Consider the following 14,273-nt stretch of genomic DNA (forward strand, 5'->3'; position numbering starts at 1 on the left):
GCTAAAGCTTTTCTATAAATATAAAATATATTTAAATAAATATAAAAACAATTCCCCAAATAAGGAGATCCCACCACCACTGCAAATATGCAACAATGTCAGTAAAAAACGTATTTATTAAACTAACTTTAAATATTTAAATATAGACATATATGACACGTGTATCAGTACAAAAAACAAACAAACATATACGTAGGATTGCACTCGGCTAAGTGAATTTCGTTTAGATGAGAACAAATAAAGTGATTGATGCACCCCTAGAGTGAACTTATTCTTTGAGAATAAAAATCCCCCAGAAAAAGGTATCTCCAAAGATGAAAGAGATTGCAGTCCCGCAAGTAATGATTCAAAAGTACAATGTGCATGGGAAAAACAAGTCTCAATGATGGAGCTCACTCCTTGTCAAAAAAAGTAAGTAAGTAGACAACACTCACAGTGGCGTTGTTTGATCCTCAAACGGGAAATCTCCAATGTCACACATCCATAAGTATGAAAAGCAATAAGATGCAATCGGCATAGGATGTCTTAGCAAAGGATATTTGATAGTATGGATATCCTTAAATGGAATACATAGTTCTCACATAAACCATGTGGATTCCAATTAGCAAGTGCAGCCGCAGAGTGAGTGCTCACACTCGTGTAGATTGCGTGTGAGCAAGCATCCGGATGCACTAGATGAATTTCGAACAGCTTCAAACATATGGAGTAAGCCTGAATGTCAGTCTGTGGCTGAATGGAGATATTCAAAAGGACTTTCTTCTCTTTGGATACCTTTAGATACAACTGGTTATTACAGACAGGGGTGTCCGTAGCCGGGGCAATCCACAAAACACCACACCAATGCCATTTCTATAAATTGTTGATTTTTGGCCCCATCCCCTACGATTTTTCAAGCCTCAATTGGTCCCTTGATGTGATTGGTGGACACATTTAACTAATGGGGAACTCATCACAGGGAATGCAGTGCATTCCATTGACTGGAGAAAACGTCCTTTGGCAGTGTAAGTGAAGGTTCTCCTTTATCCAGGTCATGGTGAAGCTAGTAGTAGTTAGTCACATTCATCTGGACTTGTTCTGTCATGTCAAGACGTTTCGTAGCTTCTCCAAGCAACTTCCTCAGTTTCAATGAGTCACAAAGATATGCATTCATATCCACACAGGTAGCACAGACCCCTTTAATCCAATCATCATGGAATGCGTAGATGTTGATTGTCCAAGAACAGGATGGGAGGTGTGAAAGTTGTGTAACCACCCTGTTCTAGTTACATAATTTCGTCCTTGGTGTCAGGAAGTCTGCCTAGGTCTTTAATTCCTCAATTTACATGGCTAAAGGTATGAATTGTTGTCAAATCGGGGGTTTAGAGATAGTAAATCTGCAAATTATGTGGAAGACAGGTGATGTTGAAAGCCCCACCCATGTTCATGGATGGTTGTTCCAGTTTGACGTTCTTTGTGCAGTGTTTCTGTATCCCCACACAAGTCCAACATCTGGTTAGCTTAGGAAGGTCAACACATTACTCCCAAGGCTGAACTTTATATTCCTGATGTTGTTCTAATTGTTTACCCCAAAGTGGAGTCCAGGAAGAAGCATGGCCTGCAAAGAGCGCAAGGGTCCCTCTACGCATAACATCAAGTGGGCTGAATTAAGGACCAGTGGGGATATTTGTGGGATACATGCTGTGAGCTGTAACCTGTATGAGGATTATGCAGACAGGAAAAGGCCTCCTATCACACTGTGAGACAGCTAAGCTGGCTGAAGAACATCCAGATCAGAACTGGGAAAGGGCATGACTGAGGATATGTGGGGAAAATGCAGGCAACAGAAGTTGCATCTCCTGTGCGGTCATGATGTCTCACAGCATACAGATTGAGAAGCACTGGTGACATGCATTTTATCACCGATAGGTTTGTCTGAGTAAACACCAGCTTGAGGGGTCACGGAAATAGCGCAGTTTGCTTTTCCCACCATCAATACCCGAATAGGTAAATTACATGATGGTCCCTGTAAAGATCAGTTACACAAAGCCCATGCTCACTGAGCTCCTGAATATTATTCATGCATTCAACTAATTCCCATCATACTTCTTGACTTTTCAACTGAATATGAGTCGTAGGCTACCAGGGTGTTTGTAATGGGATCATAAATGACAAAACCAAAGATTTAGTAGTGACTGGCTTCATGTATGCCTGCTAGCGGCGCGGAGATGCATAATGAGATCTTGGAATGCATCTTCTGCACCATCAATAGCGAAGGTCACCTCGGAACTGAAAATCTTATTTCTCCGGGAAAAACTGGACACTGAAATGCAGGGGGATGCACTAACTACTAGGTTCTTCAAACGTTGGAAATACTATGTGGAAGCAACTTTCGAGGGGGCGGAGTTGATCCACATAATGCAACCCTTTATATATTCATAATTGTACTTTGAGGCCAAACTGTCCAATAGTCTGGGAGTCCTGGAAGTACCATAATGGGTAATGCAAAATGTATAATATAGATGTGAAGGTATAACCCATAAGACGTTTTGAAAAGCACGCCTGACACCCTTAAGAGCATTATGTACGTAGAGTTTAGAATTTGACAAGTAACAAAAAGGTGGCAGCCAGCACGGGAAGGTTAATGTTGATTTTAGTTGGGAATGTTAGAAGAGGAGAAGTTAAGATACACTGTTGGGGGATGCGATGAGCGACCCCAAGATATAAAAACTGTATGTCAAGCCATTTAATTTGCTAAAAAGGCTATACCCCATGTGGGGGTGGTCGGAAAACTGAATAAAGTTTGTTTGAAAAAAAAAAAAGATTTAAACCCTTTACTACTCTAGATAAATAAAAAAAAGTAATGGCTGTAAATCTACTTCAAGTCAAAAGGATCGCTCGGTTTACCTTAAAGCAGAACTCCAGGCAAATATATAAAGATCCACCATTTAGTCCAGCTACGTATCTAGAAAAAACGTCCGTCAGCAGACGATAGATGGAAATGCCTCTGGGTGGAATTGCAACCTCTTGCCTGTTGCTTTGTGTTGTGCAACCTTCTGCCATCATAGTGCTCCTAGGAGTCGTTAGTGTAGGTAGAACGTTATGTCCATAATTTTTCTCTGAACGTTCAAGAGTGTACACAGATTAAATGGCTTTGGCCTACGAATCTTCAGATTACATAGTTACATAGTATTTGAGGTTGAATAAAGACACTGGTCCATCAAGTTCAACCCATTAAAGGTTGTGGAACGGGGAGTTCCATGAGAACATTGTGCACGCCAGTACAACCTAATGTGCAGAACCGGTGCCCAGTTGCATTGTATGTCAATTTTGCCTGTTTCCATTATGTGGCATGTGTTTGTTGGAAATATGAACACATGACTTAAAAAATTTACTTATAAAATGCATTCTATGCATTATAATATGCGTTGCCATTGACTATAATGTAACAGTACGCGGTATTATTCAAAAACGCAATGCACTGCCCTCTATTGTAACGCACTGATGTTGAGAGATTCACAGAATATAATAGTTTTTAGGCACTTTTAGCCCACTGTGATCCTTCAGTGTAATGTGCATGAAACACAATGGTGTAAATGAGCCCTAAGTGTAAAGCTGTGACTTTTTGTGAAAAGTAGATATGACAGGAAGTTGTAGCACACTGTAGCTGAGCTCTCCGAAGAACTTTTTCATGGTTACTATATAGATGCTGAAGATGTGTCTATATGCCTGGAATTCTGCTAGGATAGTTATAAGACCCCAGTGACTTCAGAATTCTTGTGGTATTTTCCCAGAAACTCTGGCCACCATTGTGGCTCAGCCTCCATGATGTAAACCATCGGCAGGGTCAGGGGTGATGTCATCATGGCGGAGCAGTTCTCATCACAGGGCGGAAACTAAGTCATGATGCCTCCAGAGTTCATTTAATATGGAAGGCAGCTATGACTAAATGCCCCGATGTACTGTGTCTGCTTTCATCATTAACATTATGTATTCCTGTGGCAGCTGCTGTTGCATTGATGTCTTTTTTCCATATTCCACTGCCCAGTAAATATGTGCTTGTAACAATTCCAAGATAGGCTGAGGTATTATGTCCCGGGAATAGCTCCCTGAGAGAAGTAGAGAAGGCCTTATGCTATCAGTATGGGCTCTGCTAATACAAGAGGAGGATGCTAAAGCATCTTGTACAATGCAACCAATAGGATTCTATCAGTTTTTAAAGGCATAGTCCAGATTTTGAAAACAAAATAATCAATGCACATGAATAAAAAAAAATGTATATTTTTATATTTTTTTGCATTTGAGCCTGCAAAGCATTGCAGACATGATTAATGGATACCAGGTGCAATGTGCTGGCTTCTGCAGACCCTCCTTCCCGCCCATGTCCCTACCAGACTTGGGGCAGGACTGGAGGAAGAATAAAAGAGCTTCAGTTTGGGAGATTTGCCCTCTTTGGAGTAGGAAGGTAGAGGAAATTTCTCACCGGAGGTCCCCGTTTCGATGGCAGTTGTTGGAGGTGAGATTTGCCCTTACTTTGGAGAGGATTTCCTCTTGCATCCTGTTGTGTCTCCGGATCAGGGAGTGAGAGGAAGTCTTTACACAGATCACAGCTCTATACTAGCCAATGTGTCTATGCACATTGTGGCACTTAGATCTATAATCTAGAACAGTGTTTCTTAAAGTGTGGGTCGCGACCCCATATGGGGTCCCGCAAGTGAACAGGGGGGTCGCGATCCGAGTCCCAGATTCGGGGGCATGCAAAAAAATGGCTCAAATTTTCCTTTAGAGTGGAGCATACTGGCGTAGTTTACAAGCAAATGTGCATAGATATTCTAGCCACCAGAATGGATTTATGCTGCACATGTATTCTTCTAAACGCGGTATGAGAATAAACATGCATAGGATACTCTGCACACCATTACACTAGTTTTTCACGTTGAAACTTTCTGCCCGCTTCTGGTAGTAGATCCGGCATGCGCAGCTCGGTGTACAGACCCGGCATACCGAGATAGAGTAACTCCTGTGCTCAGGGGTTACAACATCAAGGCCTGGCCAATCAAGCAGCCGAAGGCTTGAAACCCAGAAAAAGCTTGGGATGAAGATGGAAGTGCCGGCTAGGGAGGAGTGCAGTGCTTGAAGGGAGTCCGTTTGGCAGTAAAAGCCAAAGAGAGAAGAGATTCCAGCTCCCCCGAGACACCATCAGGGGCTCACACAGGAAGGGGAGTAGTACACTGGAACTTGTAAAAGTTAGGGTATTCAGGAAGGATAAGAAGCCCTCCCTCAGGGAGTGGGGGATCCCACAGGAAGCATCATCTGCAGATACTCATACACCCGTCCTTTTCTAAACACGTTTTTTTATTCCTTCTACAGAGGTGGATGAGTGTTCCCGTCCTCAGAAAGGTGGCTGTGAGCAGCGTTGTGTGAACACTTTAGGCAGCTACAAGTGTGCATGTGAGCCGGGCTATGAGCTGGCACCAGACAAGAAGTCCTGTGAAGGTGAGCTATATATTACTTACATGTAAGCCTCTACTAAATGATGCTTAGTTTGCTAAATTCTGCACTGCTGACCTTCTGCAGCCTCTTTGCAGCCACACCATGTCTCCTAGAGCAACTCTTCTCAGTCTTATTCCCATCTACATGAGCCTTCATTCTTCTCTATCATTGCTTTTGCGAAGTGTTCCTGGTGCCACTGTACCCCTTTCATCACTGTATACCTTTGCAGCTGCCTGCGGCGGTTTCCTTACCAAACTGAATGGATCCATTACTAGCCCGGGGTGGCCGAAGGAGTACCCACCCAATAAGAATTGTGTCTGGCAGCTGGTGGCACCCACTCAGTTCCGCATCTCTTTGAAGTTTGACAAGTTTGAGACTGAAGGCAACGATGTGAGTCCTAGTCTACATACAGTGCCCATGTTTCTCCGTCCGTACTTCTGAATATTTCTTTAACGTGTACAAATTCTCCACTTCTCCCTTTGGAATTCACTTTCTGCAGTGCCTCCAAAATAAAATAAACCCAGATACGTGCTAATTTGTCGCACATGTTACACCATCTGTTGAGACCTTTTGTATCTTCTACATAGAACTGTCTTAGATAAAAGGAGTTCAGCTTAATGCAAAATGACGTGCACAACAGGTATTAAATCAGCTATGGGTTTCAAAGTTGTTATTATGTATTATGATGGTATACATTTCCAGGGCTGCGGTTAGAAGTCATAAGTCCCCGTACAGCCTACCTGACAGGGCCCCACTCAGTGTGCCACTATACACTTTAAGAATATGGTAAATCCCATCGCACTCCTGACCAGAAAAACCCTAATGCAACAGGGCGGGTGCAGCAGCGACAACGGATGCCTTCGCAAAGTATGGATAAATAGAAGACCACCCCCACCCACACCCTTGAAAGTAGAGATCAAAAAAGTGTGACTTGCCTCTCCAGCACCCTGGGAATACCAAAAAAATGTTGCTCCATAATGCACCAATGATTGTGCTTTGAAGTGTCCAATAGCATGATTCACACCACGTACCTCCCTCCCTTTCTTCCGCTGACGGTCGGTTGCAATGGAAGGTAGAGGTATGCACAAGCAAAGGAGGGTTTTTGATTGACGCTGCACTGATCTCTTGCACTCTTCTCGAATGACCCTGCAATGGGGCCACCCACATGTAGCCCCTACAAGGCCCAGGCCTCCTTGCTGACCCAACGGGACTTGGACCCAGTACGGCAGTACTGCCTGAACCTTACCCTGTTGGCTGGCCTAGCATTTCAGACAACATTTCATTATCTGTGGGAACTTTATGGCAGACTCTTTCAGCGGTTTCTTCTCAGTGGGGGTAGGAGGGGGATTGGAAGATCAGCTGTGTGGGATTTTTCCTGGCCAAAAGTGTTTTTTACGCCTTGATAAGCCTGGTGCCTGGAGCGTCTGCTCCATGCTTAGGCATGGGTGCTTCCCCATGCATGTCTGTGCATCTGGAAAGGAATGAATATTTGGCAGTCAGATGGTTTCAGATAGTTTCTGTACACCGAAACAGTAAGTTGCAGACCGCTGTGGAGTCAACCGTTCCTAGCATCTCCACTGTGGACAATGAGGCACTGATGAGTTACCAAGGCATTGTTGAAGCTGCCCTATTTAAAATCTAAGGAGGTTAGTAAGGGGTTAATCTCTTTACTTAATGCAAACTTCTTTTTTTGTACATTTTACCTTCAGCTGTAGAAACTCTTCTCTTCTATGACTGTTATAGATCTCATATTCCATATTTGGCCTTATCTCTCTCCCGACTGCCCAGGTTTGCAAATATGATTACGTGGAGGTTCGCAGTGGCTTGACAGCCGACGCTAAACTGCTTGGAACGTTTTGCGGAGCAGAGCTCCCTCCGGTGATCACTTCTCAGTACAACAACATGCGGATAGAGTTCAAATCCGACAATACTGTATCCAAGAAGGGATTCCGGGCCACGTACTACTCAGGTGAGCCTCTTTCCTGCATGCTGATCTCCTGTCTTCTATGCCTGATTATTGCTGATGGGGGGGAGGTGGGGGTGTTTTTAGGGTGCACCAAGGACAACTTGAATAACTTTTAGCATGATGACCACACCATCCTGGTCGTAATCTGCATTGCTCTGTGATTTCATCATCTCTCTACTGACCTTGCTGATGCATCAGGATGACAAGCCATAAAAATTGCACCTATGTCTTATTGTTCAGTGGGGGGGAAAACACAAGATCAGATTTCCCAGCTATGCTGCCATGCTTATAACAGTGCAGGTTTTCATGATGCAGTTCCATATAGGATAACTGCCAATGTGAAGCCAAGTTTGTGGACCCAGGACCCTATACACAAGCTGTCATCAATGAACCACTAACCATGTTGACAGAACTGGAGGAATATAGGACAGTGACTTAATGGGGATGATATTTTTCTGTAAACACCAGATTTCCTCTGTAGTCATCTCATTGGACATCACTGCAGAGAGCCTCTCCTCAGCCTTTTTAATGGCTATTTGTGTTGGCTGTCCTTGGGGCAACAAATTAGAGTCTTAGCAAGAGCTTCATAAATTTGCAAGATCAGCTCTGCTAACCTCCCATATTGGTTTGTAGTAGGTAGTAGTAGTGCAGCCCACGCAAACAATTCCAGTGCCCGTTATCTCAAAGAGAACAGCAGTGAAAAGAGCAAGTTTTCAAACCTGTGATTGATTCACACCCAGGGATCTAGTGGGTGTCTGTCTGTCTTTCTGCCATCATAATAATGAGACACCTGATCCACCTAAAAACAACAAGCAACTGTCTACTCGTGTCTGTGGGGTGCAGTTGATTCAAACTCCCCATGGCCATTAGCTAGTCACGTTGAATGTTTAACGCAGAAACTTGCATGCTCATACCAGCCAAAAGTCTATGGTAACGTATTGAGTAGACCATCCATTCTCAACCAGGGTTCCTCCAGAGGTTGCTGGCGCTTCCTTGAGCTGTGGCTGGTTGGCCTCCTATCTGATGGTGCTTGCACAATTTTAAGTCCAATGCCACTTGGCAGAGCCAGTGGCATTAGCTGTCTGTAAGAGGGACATTCTTCCCACTGACACACGATTAATTCATTTTAGTTGGGTTCCCTAAGACCTGTTCATTCTTTTAAGGGATCCTTTGGGGTAAAAAGGTTTAGAAAGGCTGGAGTAGACACTGCAAAGCTGCCCATGTTTTAGAGGAACGGTAGTGATTTCCCAACAGGGTTCATGCCAGACTACTGATTCTCTTCCCCCCTGAGATCTGTTGGCCAGGGGGTTCCTGCAGACGTTGTAGACTGGCCAAAGATTTATGATAATTTCCTCCAACCAACTGCCGTCAGCTGGAGAAGGTGATGACATCTAGTGTCTGTAAGCAGCTTAAGTGAGCCTTCAACATTGACCAGTCTGGCCTCACATAATGCCGTGGCAGTTTAGATCATACGCACACACTTCCATGTAGGTCTCAGGTGGAACTTTGACCTTAGAGCGGTTGATAGCTGACAAATGTGGGAAGGCAACCAAATGCTTATAAATAAATTCCCATTCTGTTCCTTAGCAGTCGGTGGAAGTTTTTCTTTAACTATATTGGCAACCGAACATTAGAATTTTTTGAATGGTTACATTCACATTTTCTGATTTCATGACAGCGTGTACTGTTGAAGGTCCAGTATGGAGGAAATCTGATCTGTAGGACATAGGTATCCAAAAAGCACGGTGATATAAGTGAATCCTAACGTGTACATGCCGGTGTCGGCACCTTGCTCTAGAGACAAGCAAATTTGTTCAGGCCTTTTTTGGTCTGATCAGACTATTATAGCTCTATATCTGATATTATATAGATATATTCCTGAAGCTGCTGTGACAGTGGACCTGTTTGCTTGCCTGTAGGGCAGTCAAGACACTTATTTTACTCTTAGGGGGTGTCATGGAAGAAAATTGTTCTTTTTGCCCTTTGTGGCCAGTCCTGATCTTTTAATTTTCTCTGTAACCCACACTAGAAACATGGCAGGTGGATTGGTTGCAGAGGACAATTATAACACTTTCCTTTCCAATAATTTTATTATGCGAACCATGATAATTAATGAGATGAATGAAACCTCGAATAACCAGAAGCTTTTGAGGTGGTGGTCATTTGGGAACCACAAGGGACTTGATCGGGTCAGTTTTACCATAGCCTAGAATTTGAAATATTGCAGCCATTCGAACCTTCTCATAGTAAGGAAATTTTGGTAAATTTCCCGATCCCATCCCTTCCGTGGTTGCATGCAGTGCTTGGCATTTACGCTGCATGATGTCCTCTCCTTGCACGATTATGCCTCAGCTTTTGGCTCCCAGCTCTGCATCATGGAACAGAACGAGGAAACTGTTACACTCCCCTCCCCTGTCCCCGGCTCACTCCTTTCTTTTGTCTGTCCCCCATCCCTCTCTGTCTCTGTATCTTCTTTTTACTTCCCTGATTTTCTTTTCCTCAATCCTATCGTCTTCTCTTAAACTTCTGGTCTCCTCCACAATTCCTGCTCCTTCTTCCTGCAACCATCCATCTCCGTCACCTCCTCCCCACTTTGCTCTTCTTTCCTCTACTCCCTCTTTCCTTTTTTTTTCTGCCCTTCCCTCTACTCTCCCCTCTCTTCCACCTTCTGTCATTACAGAGTTGAAGAACAAACCGAAGGTATTACAGCTGCAAAAAATGAACCAGCAGCCTCAACAGCCGAAAAAGGCTTTTCCTCGGAATCCCAGCGGAAATGGGATAACACCCCCACTGCTCTGACATTTTGGATTGGTGGGGGATTTGCCTTGGCAAACAACTGTTACTTTGATCATTTTTATTATTATTTTAGTAAATAAATATCTATTTTTATTGTTTTTTAATCAGATGTATTATATCCTTCGTGCCTATGTAATATTGTGTGGGGGTTGTGTTCATTTTCAATATTTCAATGGAACATTATACTGGAAGGTGTCCCATCTACTTCAACCAGAGATATCTCTGTCTGTGTTTTTTTGTTTTTTTTTGTTGGGGGGAAGATATTTTTCCCATAATGATAGCAATGGAAGCTGGAACTTTTTTTGTACATGCTTCAGATTTATAATCTTTATCCCTGCTGCATTCGTTTGGGAGTCACTGGCCTGGAACAAACATTCATTTTAGGTTTGTTTCAGGTCAGTTGCTCACGTAACAGTAAAGAAATGAGCATGGACCTGGAGGTTACAAGCAAAAAGTCATCAGTGACCGCTCACCTATTCCTGTGCTGGCAGGTTCTCATTTAAGGACTAGTTCAACTAAAACTGATATTTCAGATATAGATAAAGGCTGGTGATCATTGATGATTATGTATGTCTCTTTTGGCAATCCAGCAGCAAGAACTCCTGCTGAATTGCTTAGCTCTGCTGTATGTGCATTCAACTGAAACGTCCTACCGGGGGAGAGATTCATCCTGCTATTGACCATGAAGATAGTTGGAGCTTGGAACTTGAGTGCAGAGTGAAAAATCCATCTTGGATAGACTGACCCTTTTAAATAAGATGCAGAAACTTTTTCAAGCATGCTTAAAGTGAACCTGAGGCCAGGCTATGTACATATTCTTAACAAGTAGTGGAAGTAGCTTTAAAACATACCCTCACTGTAGTTGCAGGCACTGTAGAGAAATTCATCCTCAAAGTTTATTACACAAGCCCTAAAGTCCTTCAAGTTGTTCTCACAGCAGCTCAGCTCGCCCATCCCAAAGCTTATGTTCTGTGTTAACATTAGAGATTGGAAGGCTGCCAAGTCTATGACTTAAACAACGTCAGTGCTTGTGTTGGAAAATTTGAGGATGGAATGCTTCAACTTGCCTGCAGCTGCAGAGGTTATGGAGGACTTGTTTTAAAGCTAATTTACTGCTTTTTAAGGTTTTATAAATACTTGGATGCTCAGAACCTGGCCGCGGGTTCACCTTAAATGTGAGGGTTCACGTTGAATGCATCCAAACATATATCCATTGAAGAATCCCTTCACTGCCCAGTCATTTGAATCACATCAGTATTGGAAATTGGGCTATGTAGGCTGGCGGCACTTCACTCTATGGGAGGTTCACTGCATAATGGTAAGAGGAAGTCAGAGTGATCGTGGCTGACACATGCTGGCTGAATACCAATCATCACTGAACCCCCCAATTCCACAAGCTACTTGGTGCTCCCTCTGTGTTTCTCAGGTAATTGCACTGCTGGTATGGGGGTGGTGGGTGGAATGATTTTGTCTTCTCTTTCTCACCACTTTTTTCCCGTCTTCTCTTTTGTCCACGGTGATCACTCCCTTGTCCCTGTGTTACAGATAAAGATGAGTGTTCTCGGGATAATGGGGGTTGTCAGCACGAGTGCACCAACACTCAGGGCAGCTATACCTGCCACTGCCGGAGCGGTTTCACCCTGCATGAGAACAAGCATGACTGCAAAGAGGGTAATCTAGGCTCCCGTGTGTGTCTGTACGTTATGTATTTTGTCCACTCTGCGTACTGGTGTTGGATTTCTCATCCTCACTGGACTTCACCAGTGCGAGCCTTTTGTAGATGAGCAGGAAATTGTCATAAGTCGATGAGGGTTGTGCCATGAAGGCCATTTTGGTGCGCGTCTTGAATTAAAAATGGCGTAAAAGAGTAGATGTCCATCATCCAATAACTGAGCCCTCAGTAGGGTAGAACAACAACCACACTATGGAACATCCGCAGATACCTTTTGTATCACTACTGTCTGAAAGGCAAATCTGTTGGCCATACTTGACTTTTGACTGGCAATCCTCATTCATGCATAGATTAAAGCAGAGCCAGAGGTGTTTGTCTGTCCAATACCCAACATGCAGCGATTGCCTGTAATTCAGCATACGAACTATAAACAGTTGTTTTCCATTTAAGTCAAACGTGGAGCTCCATCCAAATTTTTTGTCACAGTTGGGGAGAATTTCTTTCCCCTGGCCAGTAGGCAGAGAGGGGAGTGTTTCTCCACAGAGATATGGCAATAAAAACCTGAAAGTTCTAAACTTTGGCTGCACTTTCACTTTAAATACATAAGTGCGAATTTAATACTGCAAGGATTTATTTCCAAGGTAAAGTAATCTTTGCTGAGTGTTTAGCAGCCGTCTTTCATTGTTGATGAAAGGTGACACATGGTTGGACAGTATGGTGTACTATACTTTGCATATGGCCATTGCTCATTGCTTGGTCTTAATGAGCCTGTTGGCGCTAAGAAAAAATATTTTACAGATCCCATATAAAGCAATAAAAGCTGATGATTTGATTGCTGATATGGGTTACAGTATACAGTTTAATAAACCCCTTTTGTCACTGAAGCTTCAGCGCCAGACCAAATGTATCAGTTGGGTAACTTGACTATAATGCTATGAGTAATTTGTCAGTTGAACAGCATAATCTGAGAACTACCCTGTTTCCCCAAAAATAAGTCCTACCCCGAAAATAAGACCTAGTACTATTTTTGGGAATTGCTAAAATATAAGACCTACCCCAAAAATAAGACATAGTTGTGACCATTCCCAGGGCCGGTGGTGGCATAAGGGGGAACTTGAAGAGCCGCGGGAGAGGCAGGAGAGAATCGGCTGTGCCAACGAAGCCAGCGCTAGAGGAAGCGAGGCGGCAGCGGAGGGAGCAGTGACACATAAGCCGATGTTTCCTCTATAGCGCTGGTTCCTGTCACTGGCGGAGTGATACCAAATGCACTCCACCTGTGAGGAAATTATAGTGAAAGTGCGCTTCGCTCATTCTGGCCAGCGATTGGTTACTAAATTGCTCTTGGAAAGGTACGGCACCCCTGATTGCTCTGATGACCCTATTCTTAACTTTGCTATTTTGGGTTATTTAATTTGGATTTGCGTTAACTTTGGATTGTTGTACATTAAAAAAAAAAAGGACCTACCCTGAAAATAAGACCTAGTGTGTTTTTTTTTGAGGCAAAAAAATATAAGACAGTGTCTTATTTTCGGGGAAACACGGTAGGAGCGCGCACAGGCGTGCACTGTTATTTCTCTGCTCCTACATTACATTTCTCATGGTATGGCCCATCGTACTTGAGGTCTCAAAAAGGCGTAAGATGGTCATTACGGGCACAAGGGATTATTATTAATATTATACAGGATTTATATAGCGCCAACAGTTTGCGCAGCGCTTTAGAATATAATGAAGACAATACAATTCAAGACAAGGTGGTAAGAAGGGCCCTGCCCCTGAGGGCTTACAATCTAAGAGGGAGGGGCCAGTAATACATGGGGAGGTGACGGTGTGGGGATGAATTGTTTGAGAATGTGATGGTTGAGTGGTTAGGTTGAGGTGGGATCGGCTTCCCTGAATAGATGAGTCTTTAGGGATCGCCTAAAGGCTTTCAGAGTGGGAGACAGATGGACAGGTTGGGGTAAAGAGTTCCAGAGGATGGGAGAGACTCTGGAGACGAGCATGGGAGGAGTTGATAAGGGATCTGGAAAGCAGGAGGTCTTGGGAGGAGCGGAGGGGACGGTTAGGGTGATATTTTGAGACAGGGTTTGAGATATATCCGAGGGCAGAGTTGTGGATGGCTTTATAAGTGATTTTTTATATTCTGAATTTCATCCTTTGGACGAGTGGAAGCCAGTTCAGGGATTGGGAGAGGGGGATGGAGGATGGAAGCCAGTAGAGGGATTGGCAGAGGGGCATTGCAGACACTGAGTGGTTGGTCAGGTGGATGAGTCTAGCATAGGTAGGAGGTCTGTTTTAATTTGCAGTGGCATTAGATTAAAGTATATCTAAACCCACAAACAAAAATGTAATATATTACAGCTTACCAGTCCA

General features: G+C 43.6%; 1 protein-coding gene across 1 annotated transcript in view; it reads left to right on the top strand.

Moving 5' to 3' along the window:
• Window positions 1-14,273, top strand: part of BMP1 (bone morphogenetic protein 1) — a 93,407-nt gene that overhangs the window by 63,998 nt on the left and 15,136 nt on the right. The window contains exons 14-17 of the mRNA XM_018570225.1: window positions 5,347-5,472; window positions 5,699-5,859; window positions 7,258-7,438; window positions 11,777-11,902. Of these exons, the coding sequence (XP_018425727.1) occupies window positions 5,347-5,472; window positions 5,699-5,859; window positions 7,258-7,438; window positions 11,777-11,902 (594 nt within the window). The remainder of the gene's footprint in view (window positions 1-5,346; window positions 5,473-5,698; window positions 5,860-7,257; window positions 7,439-11,776; window positions 11,903-14,273) is intronic.

This window comes from Nanorana parkeri, unplaced genomic scaffold (genome assembly GCF_000935625.1).
Source record: "Nanorana parkeri isolate BGI_ZX_2015 unplaced genomic scaffold, ASM93562v1 scaffold1480, whole genome shotgun sequence".
Classification (NCBI taxonomy): Eukaryota; Metazoa; Chordata; class Amphibia; order Anura; family Dicroglossidae; genus Nanorana; species Nanorana parkeri.